This window comes from Neofelis nebulosa, chromosome 18 (assembly GCF_028018385.1).
Source record: "Neofelis nebulosa isolate mNeoNeb1 chromosome 18, mNeoNeb1.pri, whole genome shotgun sequence".
NCBI classification, from domain to species: Eukaryota; Metazoa; Chordata; class Mammalia; order Carnivora; family Felidae; genus Neofelis; species Neofelis nebulosa.
The window spans coordinates 7,587,431-7,600,172 of record NC_080799.1 but is presented as its reverse complement, the minus strand read 5'-3'; the positions used below and the strand labels follow the sequence as shown (position 1 = coordinate 7,600,172).

Below are 12,742 nucleotides of genomic sequence, written 5' to 3'. Positions count from 1 at the left end.
GGCCTGTGTCTGGGCTACTCGGTCCTCTCTTGATGTGGACAGGTCCTACCCTGCGCCTCAGGACACTGGGGAGTAAAGGCCTCTTAGTGTACAGCTTGCGATGCCCCAGGCTCTGGGTTCCAGGATGAAATTTCCCCCCTCTTACGCCCCCTGAGCCTGACTTGGTGGGTTCTCAGGAGCCTGGACCAGGGTCAGATGCTCCTTGACTATTTGCTTCTCTGACATAATGTCTGGAACAAATTTCCCAAAGTAGTTTCTCAGCCCTTCACCTTGTCCAGAATAGCAATCTGGAAAAGAGATGTTCATGTGCTAATCCCTGAAACCCGTGAATGTTACCTCGCCCAACAAAAAGGACTTTTTGGATGTGGTTGGGTTGAGGATCTTGAGATGGGGAGTATTTTGAGCTGAAATGTGCCCCCCCACAAATTCGTATGTTGAAGCCCTAACCCCCAATATCTCAGTCTGTATTTGGAGACACGGCCTTTAAAGATGTGATTAAGTTCAAATGAAGCCATTAGGGTGGACCTAATCCAAGCCGATTAGTGTCCTTGTAAGAAAATTGGACACAGAGAGACATCAGGGATGTGCACACACAGAGGAAAGGCCATGTAAAGACATGGTGAGAAGGGGGCAATCTGTGAGCCAAAGAGAGGCTTCCAGAGAAATCAAATCTGTTGCCACCTTACTCTTGAACATCTAGCCTCTAGAACTGTCAGAAAATTAATTTGTGTTTAAGCGCCACCCCCCCCCCCGCCCCCGTCTGTGTAGCCCTAGCAAACTAATAGGGAGATTATCCTGGATTGGGGGAGTGGGGGTATGTTATCAATAAGGTCCTTCTAGAAGGAGGCAAGAGGATCAGAGATGTGACAACAAGCAGAGAACAGACGGAGTCTGTCTTAACATTGTCTTGCTGATTTTTGTCCCCAATCAACGATCTGCCAGTGTCACTGGCTGCCCCTCTTCCTTTCTTCTCCCTTGCCCTGCATCTGAGAGAGGGCTGGACACCTACCTTTCGAGGATCCTATTCTTTTCCTGTGCCTTAGTTTCTCCTGCCTGGTTGAGTTGGAAGTTATGTCAGGCAATCCCATTTTCCCCAGTCTTGGCAGGGACCTTGGTGTTTCTGACTCACAGGAGTTGAAGTCATAAAGGAAGAGACAAAAGCAGATAAAGGGTCAAAAAGGCAGAAAAGGATTCTGGGTATTGGAAGCATCTAGGAAACCCTGGCAAGAGGCTCTGATGGCTCCAGAGCATGAGACTGGATGGGGCACCTGGGTAGTTTGGTTGGTTAAGCATCCAGCTCAGGTCATGATCTCACAGTTTCATGAGATCAAGCCCCATGTTGGGCTCTGCACTGGCAGTGCACAACCTGCTTGGGACTCTCATTCTCTCTCTCTCCCTCGTCTTTTTCTGCCCCTCTCCCATTCATGCTGCCTCTGTTGCTCTCAGAATAAATAAATGAAACTTAATAAAATTAAAAAAAAGGACTGAAACTGGATGTCTACAGCAGGTGGGATTAGGCAGCATTTGTTTGTTTCTTTGTTAAGTACATCAGCCTAGGGAAAGGACCCTATTTTAGAGCTAAAGGGGACCTTAAAAAAGTCTACTTCCCCAATTCCCTCATTTTAGAAGTAGAAATAGAAGCTCAGAAAAGTTCAATGACTTGCTCAAGGTCACACAGGTTTTTCTTCTGGTGCAGCACCAGGACTAGAACCCTCACTGGGTCCCTTCACTGCCCCAGGTCCCCTGAGGATGGGAGGAGGAACTGGAGGAATGAAGTGGGAAGAAAGGGGCTTGTTTCCTACATTTCTTAGTTTAATTTGAAAAATTTATTTTATTCAATTTGGAAAATGAATACAAATCCCTGGGTAGTTGGGGAGAGAGGCTGGGCAGGAAGAAGAGGGAGTAGGAGTTGAAACAAAGCATGGGCATCACAGTGGCTGTCTCATGTACACATCCACATCTCTGCCCCAGGAGGTGGGTAAAAGTTGAGCAGGGAGCTCAGGTCCGAAGGAACACCATGGTGAGGAGGCCTGGAGGAGGAGGACAGAAGAGCAAGACCGAATGAGCAGCCTTGGGGCTCTGTTAGCCTTCCTCATGGCCCCCATGCCCCTAGCCACTACTGTGCTCACCCAAGATGTAGGCCGCCACCAACTTCTGTCCCAGGGAGACGTGCAGGATTTGGGGCAGCTGGCTGCCAAGTTCGTCCTGGAGCGGGAGCAGCAGGAAGGCCACGGAGACTATGCCCGTCAGCAAGAAGAGGAGGAAGGAGCTGGTGGCCAGTTGTGGATGGGGGTCTGGGAAACAAGCCTGGCTCATCAGAAGCTCCAGCCTCCCTCCTGCCCAGCCCACCGTCCTCCAGGATGAAAGTTGGAGATGGGAGGTGTGTCTATTTCTTATTGCCTTCCAGGGGGCATACTGCAAGTGTCGTCTCCTCCCTGGAGCCTCTGTCCCCACAGTTACAAGAAACCTTCTATCCTCTGGTCCCTCAGCATATTTTTCTCTTCACCCTGCCTTCATTACTGACTCCTGTGGACAAGATTGTCAGGCAAGGAACTCTGTCTCCCATATGCAGCCCACGACTTGGTACAGCATAGTGCTTCAGTATGGGTTTCATATTGAACTGAACTAAGCTGGCACATGATAGGAAGTACTGAAGTTAGAGCCAAGGGAGAACTTTTCCCTCTAAGTAGAGGCCAGAAACCAGGGAAAGCTACAGAAGTCTGTGTTTTGCCTAACCTGATATGAAATCTCAACTCCTAGGAATGCTTCTGCCAAAAAGCAAAAGACTGAACCAGAAGACTCCTTCCACTCCAACTGGGTGCATCTCCAGGGTAACGCTCAAGAACTCAAGAATTCCCATCCCCCAACTCACTCTCGGGGAAGTGTCTGGCCGTGGGTGGTGCTGTCCAGGAAGGAGGCCCTGGGTGGGGCGTTGGGTCAGGCTGTCCCTGAAGCTCAAGAGGGTAGGCTGGGGCCCTCAGAATCGAGGTGATGTCCTTGCGCCCCACCACTCGACCCTCAGCTCCCTCCTCAGACAGCTCAATGCGGAAGCGGTCCTGGACGTCATAGTGGCTGGGAATGGGGGCCACGTGGCGAATCACACTGGTCCCAAAATAGGAGAGAGGCCCATTGTGAGGAAGTGAATGACAGGCAGTGATCCAAGTGGATCCAGGCCCACTTCCCAGGAGCTTTTCCCTTAGGGATGCTGACAGAGGTGGGGGAAAAGGTTGAGACCCAGGTCTGAGCCCTAGGGCATGGGCGCGGTAATTCAGACAAAGGGAGCTGCAACCCCTGGCTCCCACGAGTCCCCTCAACCATCCCAACTCACATGTCAATGCAGGATTGAGGTTTCACGTATCCTTCTGCGTCAAACACCGTATATTTGGCAGGTGCTGTGCACAGGACTGAGGGATAAATGCACACACAGACCGACCATTGCTTCAGAGACCCTACACAAGCTTGCCCAGGGAGGGACACTAGAGTCCCTCTTGCCTTCTACCCCAGAGCACAGGACCTGATTCTTCCAGTCTGCCAAAGTTGGATATCTGACCCTGCTCATCACACTCCTCCAGCCCCACACAGTCCCCTGGTGTCCTGCCCCCAGACCCAGATCCCTAGCATGAGGTGCCCATCCATTCACCTCGGAAGCGAAGCGCAGCTCCCGTGGGGTTATAGAGGGTCAGCAGCTGCCGGGGTCCACTCCGCTGGTCCGCCCTGAATACTAGGTCCGGGGGAAAGACGAGGACCGGGACAAGTCCCGAGGGAGGAGGGGCGCCCCGGGACCCCCGCGCAGGAGCCCCCGGGCCCACCAGCTCCTGGTCCTGGGGCGCCCCACGGCGCATGCAGGCTGTGTACGGTGGGACATCCGAAGGCAGAGCCCAGGGGACAGGGCCTGGAGTCTAGAGCTGTTGAGCGAGAGAGGAGAAAGGGGTCGGAATGAGGTCGAGGGACAGGGCCTGGTCTGATGCTGCCGCCGCCGCGTCGGAAACCCGCTAGATGAGGCTCCTCCAGACCAGGCCCAGTCCCCGCAAACCCTTCCCCTCTCCAGCTCGGCCCGGGTCCCTTTAGGCCCCGCCCCAGGCCCCACCTCATGGTCACGCCCACCCCATAAACCCTGCCCCTAGCTGCTCCCAACCCGGGCCTCGTCTCCTGGCCCGGCTCCCGAGCTCCAAAAGCTCCCCCCCGCCCCGCCGCAGGCTCCGCCCCTTCCGGGCGTCCGTGCTCTCCGGCCAGACCTCGCCTGCCGCACCGCCCCCTCTGGAGCCGCCCTTTCTCTAGCTCTCCGGAGACCTTTATATAAGTGCCTCCGAACCCTCCCTGAGCTCGGCTCGCAGCTCTTTCGTGCCTCAGCCTCCAAACAGCCTCTCGGGTTGTAAGGCTTACCCTCTGGTCACCGCACCTGCCAATCAACTTGTGGCCGGACTGAGGCTGCCATCTTCCCGAGAGACCATTTCTACACTTCCGCCGTACGGCCCCTGTCATTGGCTAGGGCGACCTCGTTTCCGCCGTAAGCATACGCCGATTGGTGCACTTAAAGACGTGATTGGTTTGATCCCAGTGACGTAAGACTTGACGGGCGACTCCGGCTCGAATGATGGAACTCAGAGGTACCGGATGGGGACCTCGGCTGATTGGAGCTCGGGCTTTGTTCCTCCCTCCCCAGTGAGACCTCCAGATCACTAGAATCAGCATCCCACAGGGAAGCCCTCTTTCTTTACTTTAGTCCTAGGCTCTCCTACAAGCCTCTGCAGCAATCATAGCCGTTTTCCATAGTACTGGTTGGGAGGTTGCTTCCAGTTGGACTCGGACTGAGACAGGGAAACTGAAGGAACCCCAGGGAAAAAAAAGCCGTGTTTTTCCTTTGCTTCTTTTCTGGCTTCTATTCTTGCTAGGACCCCGCATTCCCACCCCACTCAACACATGCCTCGTAATGCAAAAACACATGTTCTCCTTGTAAGGGACAAAGAGATAATATCATCTTTGGAGTCTTCCAGCACAATAGGCGATATCTAAGGAATGACCCGGCAGGCCATCAAGTGCCTATTCCAGACCACTGGCATTAGATATCTCCACGCCAAGACCCCAGGCCTCAGGGAACGAGTGGCTTAAGAAGGACCCTATCCTTGTTCTGACCAGTTCCTGGATGCCTGAGAAGGCATGTGCACAGAGTACAATCGCCAGTGAAAACCCCAGACCCCAAGAAAAGAGGAGACTCATGGTCTTTTCCTTTCCAAGTCTTCCAGACACCCAGTCCTTCTCTCTCTCTCTGTCTTCGATAAACTGCTTTCACCTACTGCTGGCTCCTGTTTGATTTCCTTTCTGCGGGAAGCCAAGGACCCTTTTGGCTGGTCCTGCAGGACCCCCGCTGGGTCTGCAGACTCAGCCTGCCAGCATCAGGATGTCAGCCCACGGCTCCTCTCCTGAGTTTCCCTTTCCTTCATGGGACTCAGAAGTCGCTCACATATGCACAAGGAAGTAGGGTTTGCCAACCCTGCCACTTGCATCATCCCACTGAATCTTGTGAACTCCTTTCGCAAACCAAATGGCCTCAGCAAGGTGAAGAATCTCACCCCAGGCCACATAATTGGTTAGCAGTAGAGCAAAAACAAAGTTCATTTTATCCCAAAGCCATCCCTGAGCACCCCATCAAATGGAGAACCCCTTTATACTTTTAGGCTGTTTTTCTCATAGCATAGTTTCACTTGCCACCATGCTTATTCTTATTCTTATTTTTTTAAGTTTATTTATTTATTTTTGAGAAAGAGAGCAAATGGGGTGGGGGCAGAGATAGACTCCCAAGCAGACTCTGAACCCACAAACTGTGAGATCATGACCTGAGCCAAAATCAAGTCAGATGCTGACTGAGCCACCGAGGTGCCCCAACACCATGTTTATTTTATTGTGTATTTCCGCTCCAGTAGAATGTGCTCTCCTCCCCACAAGAGCAGAGACTTTGTTTTGTTTTCTGGTTCATTCCACAGTGCTTGCCATTTGGAATGAACAAATGAATAAGTGACTAGGATGAACTTTGAGCTGAGATCTGATTGAAGTTAGGAAATGAGCCATGAGAAATCAGTGGAGAGAATTCTGGATAGAGGGGATGGCAAAGGCAAAACCCCCAACCAGAAGGGTACTAGAACTGGTCACGGAGTCACCAAGACTGGAAAAGTACTTGCAAAGGAGACAATAGACAGAGATGAGATGGGGGGGGTGGGGGTGGGGGGTGCTGGATGCAGATCACCTAGAGCCTCAGAGTCTACAGTAGGATTTTGGCTTTTATTTTGAGACTAATGGGAAATTATGGGAGGTTTTCTTTATCTCTCTTTTGATAGCTTTACTGAGATATCTTAGACATAAAAAAATTGTATACATTTAAGATATACTTGATATTTGGATTTACATACACAATGTGAAAAGACCACAATCAAGCTAATTAACATGTCCATCCTCTCTACATAGTTACCACTACGTGTATATGTGTGTGTGTGTGTGTGTGTGTTTACAATAAGGGAGAGTTTGGGGACGCCTAGGTGGGGCCGTCGGTTGAAGCGCCGACTCTTGATGTGGCTCTGGTCATGATCTCACGGTCGTGAACTGAAACGCCGCATCGGGCCGGGCTGTGTGCTGACAGCGCAGAGCCTGCTTGCTTGGGATTCTGGCTCTCCTCTCTGCCCCTTCCCTGCTTGTGGTCCCTTTTCTCCCTCTCAAAATAAATAACTTAAAAAATATATATGGGAGAGTTTTGAGCAAAGGGGTGACAAGGTCTTACATTCTTGAAAGATTGTTCTGTTACAGTAAACCTGTGTCGCGTTTAACAAATGAATGATTTCTCCTAGATGGGCCCCCAAACCATAGAAATGGAGATGTGACCCCTTCCTCAGTCAAGAAACATTTATTTGGATAACAAAGGAGTCCCTAGGGCTAGGGGCTGGGAAGCTGGCCTGGGTTTCAGGCCTGGGACCCAGCAGCCCGGACAGGTTGGGAGGGGCACTTCCTCTTGCTGAGGTTGGTGAGGATCTGGTCCTGGTTGGACCGGTAGAGAACTACGAAGCTCTCTGGAGGAAGGGTAGGACCTCTGTTCTCTTCCACCTGGCCCATCATCAGATAACTGACTCCTGGGGGAGGGGAGGGAGGGATTGAGAGTGTGTTATTGAGACCTTGTAGATATACCTCCTCATCAGAGTCCTTCAGATTCTATCATTTTCATGAGGCGAAGTCCTCCTCCCCATTCACCCACATCTGTTACCTTTCTTCATGGGGGGGCACTGCTTGCAGGGCACATAAAACTTCAGGGGAGTGTCAGTGAGTGGAGAAGGCAGGTCCAGGCCACCGGTTTTGTAAGCACCAATGAGACTGACAGTGACAGTGAGGCCCTCCCCTGGGCCCCGAACCATGGACTTCACTGTTGCGGTCACCACTGTGGGAGAGTGGGGGTGAGCGGTGAGGAGAGAGGAGGCCAGCTCGGGGCTGGAACCAGGAGGAGGGATTTGAGGGCCGGAGGGAAGTGAGAGCTGCTGGACGAGCAAAGCTGGGAGATGGGGCTTCTTACCCAGGTTGCTGGTACAGAAGTTGCTCTGCAAGGTGCCTGTCCGGCGGCACTGCTTTGGGCAGGGGACACTGGGCACATCTAGGAGGGAGGGGGACGCGGTTTGTGGAGGGCGACCTACGCAGCGGGTAGGAAGTGCCACTTTCCCCATAACGGCCTCATTGATTAGGACCCATTCCGAGCTCTTTCCAGCTTTGGGCCCCAGCGCCCAGTACCAGTTCAGAGGAGGCACCAGTGAGTGATGTATGAGTGAATGAATGAGTTCAGAAAGGAGACCTTTGAAACGGCTGCCTTCAGTCTGCGTCCCCTTCCTCCCCCTTCCCAGACTCACCGGGGCCCCCCGGAGTTGCCTGGGCCTCAGACGAGGCTTTTGGTTTCTCCTCAGATGGGAGTCCGGGCTTGGGGCCCGGGCTGAGGATCGGGGTACCCGACCGGGCATCCTCCCCGGCGTTCTGGGCCTGCTCTTCTTTGGCGGCACCCCGCGGCAGGGTCTTGTAGGAGGCGGAGAAGCCATCGGCCGTGACACTGAGGTCAGAGACGAAGTGGACGAGGAGCTCGTTTCCTTCGGAGGAGATGGGACTGCGGATGGCGGGGCAGCGGGAGATGCGTCAGGCGGGCCTTGTGACCTCTGCTCGGGGTTGACTGTACCAGCTTCCTTGCTTCGCAGGACCTACTCGCCTCTGCATCCGCGGACCCGGTTTGCCTGGCTTCCTACTAGCTCCGCCCACCAGTGTGGGGGCTCCCGGGTTCAGATCCCGCCTCTTCAGCTAAGCCTGGCCCCTCCCAACCGCCGCGAGGTTCCCACCACTGTTTCCCTTGGGGAATTGGAGACTCCCCGGCCCACCGTCCACCCAGGTCCCGCCCCCTCACCCCGGGGCGGTGTCGCCGCAGAACTTCCCCAGCCTCTTGGCGTCGTCGCTCACGGCTCCGTTGAATACGCTGACCGAGTCGTAGCGGCAGTAGGTGTCGGGCTCCAGGTCAAACTTCCCGAAGGTCAGCGAGATTACCTGGCGGCAGGACCCAGGGCGGCTTGAGGGCGCGGAAGCCCTGCACCTCTCTCCTCCTCCACTCCGCGTCGTCGCCTCCGGAAGCCCAGAAGCTCGCCACAGCTTCCTCTTTCCACTCCCGCGTCCCCTGGAGATCTCCCCTCCCCCCGCTAAAGCATTCACCACCACTCGGAGGATCACACACTCAGGGGAACCTTTCAGTGGCGTCTGTTGCCGTCGTCGGCAAGGTCTAGTCCTGGCTCATTCAAAAGGAACAGACCCAGCATCCACCTCCACCGCCTCCACACACACACACACACACACACACACACACACACACACACACACACCGTTTATATATCAGCATCGTGTACCTCACTCTCGTAAGACCGTCACAGGTGTAATTTTACATTTTTTTTTTGAGTGCAAGCAGTTCTGGGTCTGTTTTTGCTCCCCACCAGCGCGAGCTCACTGGTCGGGACATAGCAGATGGTCAATTAATCCCTGCTGGCTGCATGCTGGAGGACGCCGCCTGGGTCCCCGAGGGCAGCCGGGGCTGGGGATCGGTACCTGGTCCGGGGGAGCGATGATGTGCCAGGAACAGCTGATGCCCGGGGGATAATCAGACTCGGGCCAGTTGGGCGTGGTCAGGGTTCCCTGGGCCTTCTCCAGCCGCCCCCCGCAAAATTGGTGCTCTGGGGAGGGGAGAAAGGAGTGGGGGTGGGAGGCGGTGGAGACCCTCGGTCAGCTCGAGGAGAGCTCTAGGCTGGAAGCCGGTGCTGGAAGCTCGGAAGTCTGGGTCTCAGCGGGAGGGGATAAGAAGAGGGGTAGGAAAGAGGGGGTTGGTTAGCAGAGAGGGGGCTTGGAGGACCAGCGCTCAGGGGAGTCTTGGAGCCGGGCGCCCAGTCAGGCGGTGGAAGGGGGAGGAGGACTTGGCTGGACACGCTCCCTTCTCGCCCCTCCCCCTGACCCGCGGCCACCTCGCTCCTCTTCCCCTGGGAGATCCCATCTCCCCCGCCCGGCGGAAAAGTCCCCTTTGCAGGCTGGGGAGTCCTCACTCTGTGAGGGCGCCCTCAAACTGGGGCACAGCCCCAGAGGCCTCTTTGGCGAGGCCCCTGCCTTAAACATTTTAGGGGAGGCTTCTGCCGCCAGGAGGGGGTGATGGGACCGCAATCGGGAGCCCTGGGCTGGGTGTAGGGAGCTCCGGGTCGGGGGAACCTAGTCCCCCAGCCCGGGGGTGCCCCCTCGCGCCCGTCTGAGGGAGCCCGATTGCGGACGGGGGCGGGCAGTTACTCACCGTCCCAGTAACCCCAGGCCGCCCATTCCACCCGCGGGTCGGTGACCCATTTCCGCCTCGCGCCTGGGGGGGGGCCTGGAAGAGGGGATGGGTGGGTGCGGGAGGGGCGAGAGAAGATGGGGAGGAGGGACTGAAGGGGCAGTTAGTGAGGAAAAAGGGTAAGGGAGGTAATGGGGGCCCTAGGCTCTCGGGCGCAGGGTTTGTCTTGGGGGGGGGGGGGGTAGGTTAAGGCTGGGGGTGGGGCCTGCGCCGGGGGCGGAGCCAGGAGAGGGGGAAGGCGAAGGTGAGGGAAGTCTCACCAGTGCCCGAGGTGGCCCGCCCGCTGTACCAGAGCAGGAAGCCTCGTCCTCCTGTGCCCTCGTCTGCAGTCATCCTCAGGGTCACCTGGTTGCCGGGGGCGACTAAGGGCGCTGGCCGGAAGGTCCCGCAGAAACGTCCAAGCCGCTGGCCGGAGGTTCCAGACCCGGCAAAGACTTCCAGAGCATCGTAACGGCAGGCAGGGTGCAGCTCGAAGTCGAAGACTCGGAAGGAAAGGGACACAGTCTGGCCCTCAGGGACCTGACGACGAGGACAGGGGAGAGGACCTGCAAAGTCAGGCCACACACAACCGAGGCAAAGGATACTTCCCTTTCCCCAAGCATTTCATATGGACACTGGGCCTGAACAGGAAGGGACGCCATCGGGGAACAGAGCAGAGGGCCTGGGCTCTGCAGGAACTCATTGCCCAGGGGACAAGCCCTGGGGTCTGTGGAGAGATTCGAGGGCCAGAAATAAAACTGGGAGTAGAAGAGCAGGCCTAGAGTTAAGGTGTGAGGACACTTTGCCACATGTTACTGTGGGCTCTGCTGCCATCAGTGAAGACGGGAGGGGGCCTGGACTTCCCTGGGCGCAGTGGTGCAGGGAGGAGGGCGGCAGGGGCTGGGTGGACCCGGGTTATCTTAGCAGTCAGGCCTCAGAGACTTCAACAAGGGGGTAGCGATGAGAGGGTCTTTCTCACCGTTATTGTCCAGATGCATTCCTTATTAGGGGGGTAGAGGTTGGGGAAACCCTCACTTGCCACGTAACCGGACTCCCCAGTCACATCCCCTCCGCACAGGAACACAGGTCTGGAGAACAGAAGAGGGGGCAGCCATGAGTGGAGGAGAGCTTGGGAAGGATAGGGTAATGAGGGTGAGGGGCCAGAGAGGGAAGCCAGGGGGATGAGGGAGAAAGGGGGTCTGGGGCAGCTTCAGCCAGCCAGGCTGGGATTGAGAGGATCTGGAACATGTGGCTGTCTCCACAACACCCCCCAATCCCCACCCCCACCCCAACAGGAATTCCCGGAATCCTCCTCGGGCTGTTCCTCACTCTCCCCCCTCGAGCCCTGCCTGGCAGTCGGGGACAGGAGCCGCCTAACTACTTCCAGATGTGGACACAGCCACGAGGCCATGGGGGGGGAGGGGGCGGGGAGATGAGAAGCAGCAGTGATGGCCCTCATATTGAACCTGGAGACCAGGGTCCCCCAGCTCCCAACCTTTGCCCTGCTCCTGTTCCTGCTAACTACTTGAGTATCTGATTCCCAAGTCTCCCACTCGCTTCCCCCACCATCTCTAATTCCCTCCTGGAATCCAGATGTCCAGATACCAGGCAAGTTGAAGGTCTTGGAGCTCTCAGGTTCCATGGGGGGGGCCAAGGGTCTGGGAGGATGGGGAAACTTAGAGGGCAGGGGACAAAGGGTGGAGGAATGGTGGCTAGTGGTGCCCCGCTGGAGACAGTGGTCTTGGAGCAGGGAGGGAGAACTTGGGGCCTGGGGAGGGTGGGGGCTGCGGGAAATCTGGGGGGGTGGTGTGTTAGTGAAAGGATCCACAGGATCCACAGGCAAAACCCCCAAGAATCAGGGCTTTTGAAGCTCACTCAAGCTATCTGGAAGGTGCCAAGAGACCTACCTGGTGTAGTTGGGGGTCTGGCCCTGGGCGAAAGGCAGCAGGGCCCAGGCAGTGAGGAGGGGCCCCAAGAGGGAGGCAGTGGCAGCAGGCAGCATGGCTGGGGGGAGAGGCGCTGGGGTCCTCGAGACCGAGGCAGCAGCTGAGTTTAGCAGCGGCAGCAGCAGCAGCAGGGATAATCAGTGCCAGATGAGGCAGCCTCGGGTGTGTGGGCGTGGGGACTGGCCAGCGGGGCGGGCGGTGGGGAAGGCGGGACAGGGAGAGTGCAGTCGGGACAGTGGTGAGTCCAGGGGCCTCTCTAGGTCTAGGACACATAAATATTGACCTAAGTAGGGGGTGGAGCAATGAAGGGCAGAGGGAGCATCAACCCTCAGCTGTAATGCAGGCATCAAGTAATGTCATCTGGAAGCCTGCTGTGTCCAGTACCCAAGCATCCTGTGAACACAGCCTCTGGTCCTTCCTCATGATCCTCCCCATGCCTGCCTCCTCAGTACCCGTAGAAAGTCCTTCCCTAGACCCCCAACAACTAGTCACTCACCCCCTTCCTGACCACCCCCTGCTCCAGCTGATTTTCCGCTTCAAATTTCTACTGTCTTCTTTGCATCCCTGGACCAGACTAGGCCAAGGAGAAAATTCTTTCTGCCCGCCCATTTTCCCTCCCAAATATTTGGAGATCCAGGAGTGGGTCAGATGCGGATAAAGGGAGCATCCCTCTTAGTGAGGAGGAGAATGGAGGAGAAAGTGAGGGAAGGAAGATTAAACAGAGGAGGGGAGGAGGTGGCTGACTTCACAGGGACCGAGGTCAGAAGCAGGTGGCCCCCTCAGGATGGGAGTAAGTCTGACAGACAGAGGATCCATAAGGGGACCGAGAAGCATATGTTGACTGCATTGTTCCAGAAGGTGGGGCTTGGACTTCAAGTCAAGAAGCCTGGACCACTCTTGGGAGTGGGAGGGGAAAGAGAGCTCTAAGATTCAGGTGGTCAGTTCAGCA

The 12,742-nt window shown here is 56.0% G+C and overlaps 2 protein-coding genes across 6 annotated transcripts; both read right to left on the bottom strand.

The window, feature by feature from the left end:
* Nucleotides 1-1,803: 1,803 nt before the first annotated feature.
* MOSPD3 (motile sperm domain containing 3) lies at nt 1,804-4,675 on the bottom strand. Of its 4 annotated transcripts, none has more exons than XM_058711127.1 (6): nt 4,384-4,675; nt 3,641-3,905; nt 3,329-3,404; nt 2,873-3,102; nt 2,130-2,294; nt 1,804-2,030 (listed from the first exon to the last, which is right to left on the bottom strand). In XM_058711127.1, the coding sequence occupies exons 2-6, from the start codon at nt 3,840-3,842 to the stop codon at nt 1,999-2,001; spliced, it is 705 nt and encodes a 234-aa protein (XP_058567110.1). In that variant the 5' UTR covers nt 3,843-3,905; nt 4,384-4,675; the 3' UTR covers nt 1,804-1,998. The 4 variants fall into 4 exon arrangements, with proteins under 4 accessions (XP_058567110.1, XP_058567112.1, XP_058567111.1 ...); XM_058711129.1 differs by having other exon boundaries at nt 4,400-4,417; XM_058711128.1 differs by lacking the exon at nt 4,384-4,675 and adding an exon at nt 4,136-4,197.
* Nucleotides 4,676-6,877: 2,202 nt separating this feature from the next.
* PCOLCE (procollagen C-endopeptidase enhancer) lies at nt 6,878-11,990 on the bottom strand. 2 transcript variants are annotated; one of them, XM_058711116.1, is made up of 10 exons: nt 11,755-11,990; nt 10,827-10,935; nt 10,129-10,387; nt 9,830-9,904; nt 9,103-9,227; nt 8,417-8,553; nt 7,878-8,125; nt 7,550-7,627; nt 7,247-7,417; nt 6,878-7,115 (listed from the first exon to the last, which is right to left on the bottom strand). In XM_058711116.1, the coding sequence occupies exons 1-10, from the start codon at nt 11,847-11,849 to the stop codon at nt 6,949-6,951; spliced, it is 1,464 nt and encodes a 487-aa protein (XP_058567099.1). In that variant the 5' UTR covers nt 11,850-11,990; the 3' UTR covers nt 6,878-6,948. The 2 variants fall into 2 exon arrangements, with proteins under 2 accessions (XP_058567099.1, XP_058567100.1); XM_058711117.1 differs by lacking the exon at nt 9,830-9,904 and having other exon boundaries at nt 11,755-11,987.
* Between the last annotated feature and the right edge of the window lie 752 nt (nt 11,991-12,742).

Bases quoted from the DNA above. Each gene is read 5' to 3' on its own strand.
- MOSPD3 (XM_058711127.1), bottom strand. From the start codon at position 3,842: ATGCGCCGTGGGGCGCCCCAGGACCAGGAGCTGGTGGGCCCGGGGGCT. The intron at 3,103-3,328 runs GTGAGTTGGGAT...TTTTGGGACCAG, and splicing joins CCTCAATCCTGCATTGACAT to TGTGATTCGCCACGTGGCCC. The intron at 2,031-2,129 runs GTGAGCACAGTA...CTCCTCCTCCAG, and splicing joins GGTGGCGGCCTACATCTTGG to GCCTCCTCACCATGGTGTTC.
- PCOLCE (XM_058711116.1), bottom strand. From the start codon at position 11,849: ATGCTGCCTGCTGCCACTGCCTCCCTCTTGGGGCCCCTCCTCACTGCC. The intron at 8,554-9,102 runs GTACCGATCCCC...TCCTGCCGCCAG, and splicing joins TCATCGCTCCCCCGGACCAG to GTAATCTCGCTGACCTTCGG. The intron at 7,418-7,549 runs GTAAGAAGCCCC...ACTCTCCCACAG, and splicing joins CTTCTGTACCAGCAACCTGG to TGGTGACCGCAACAGTGAAG.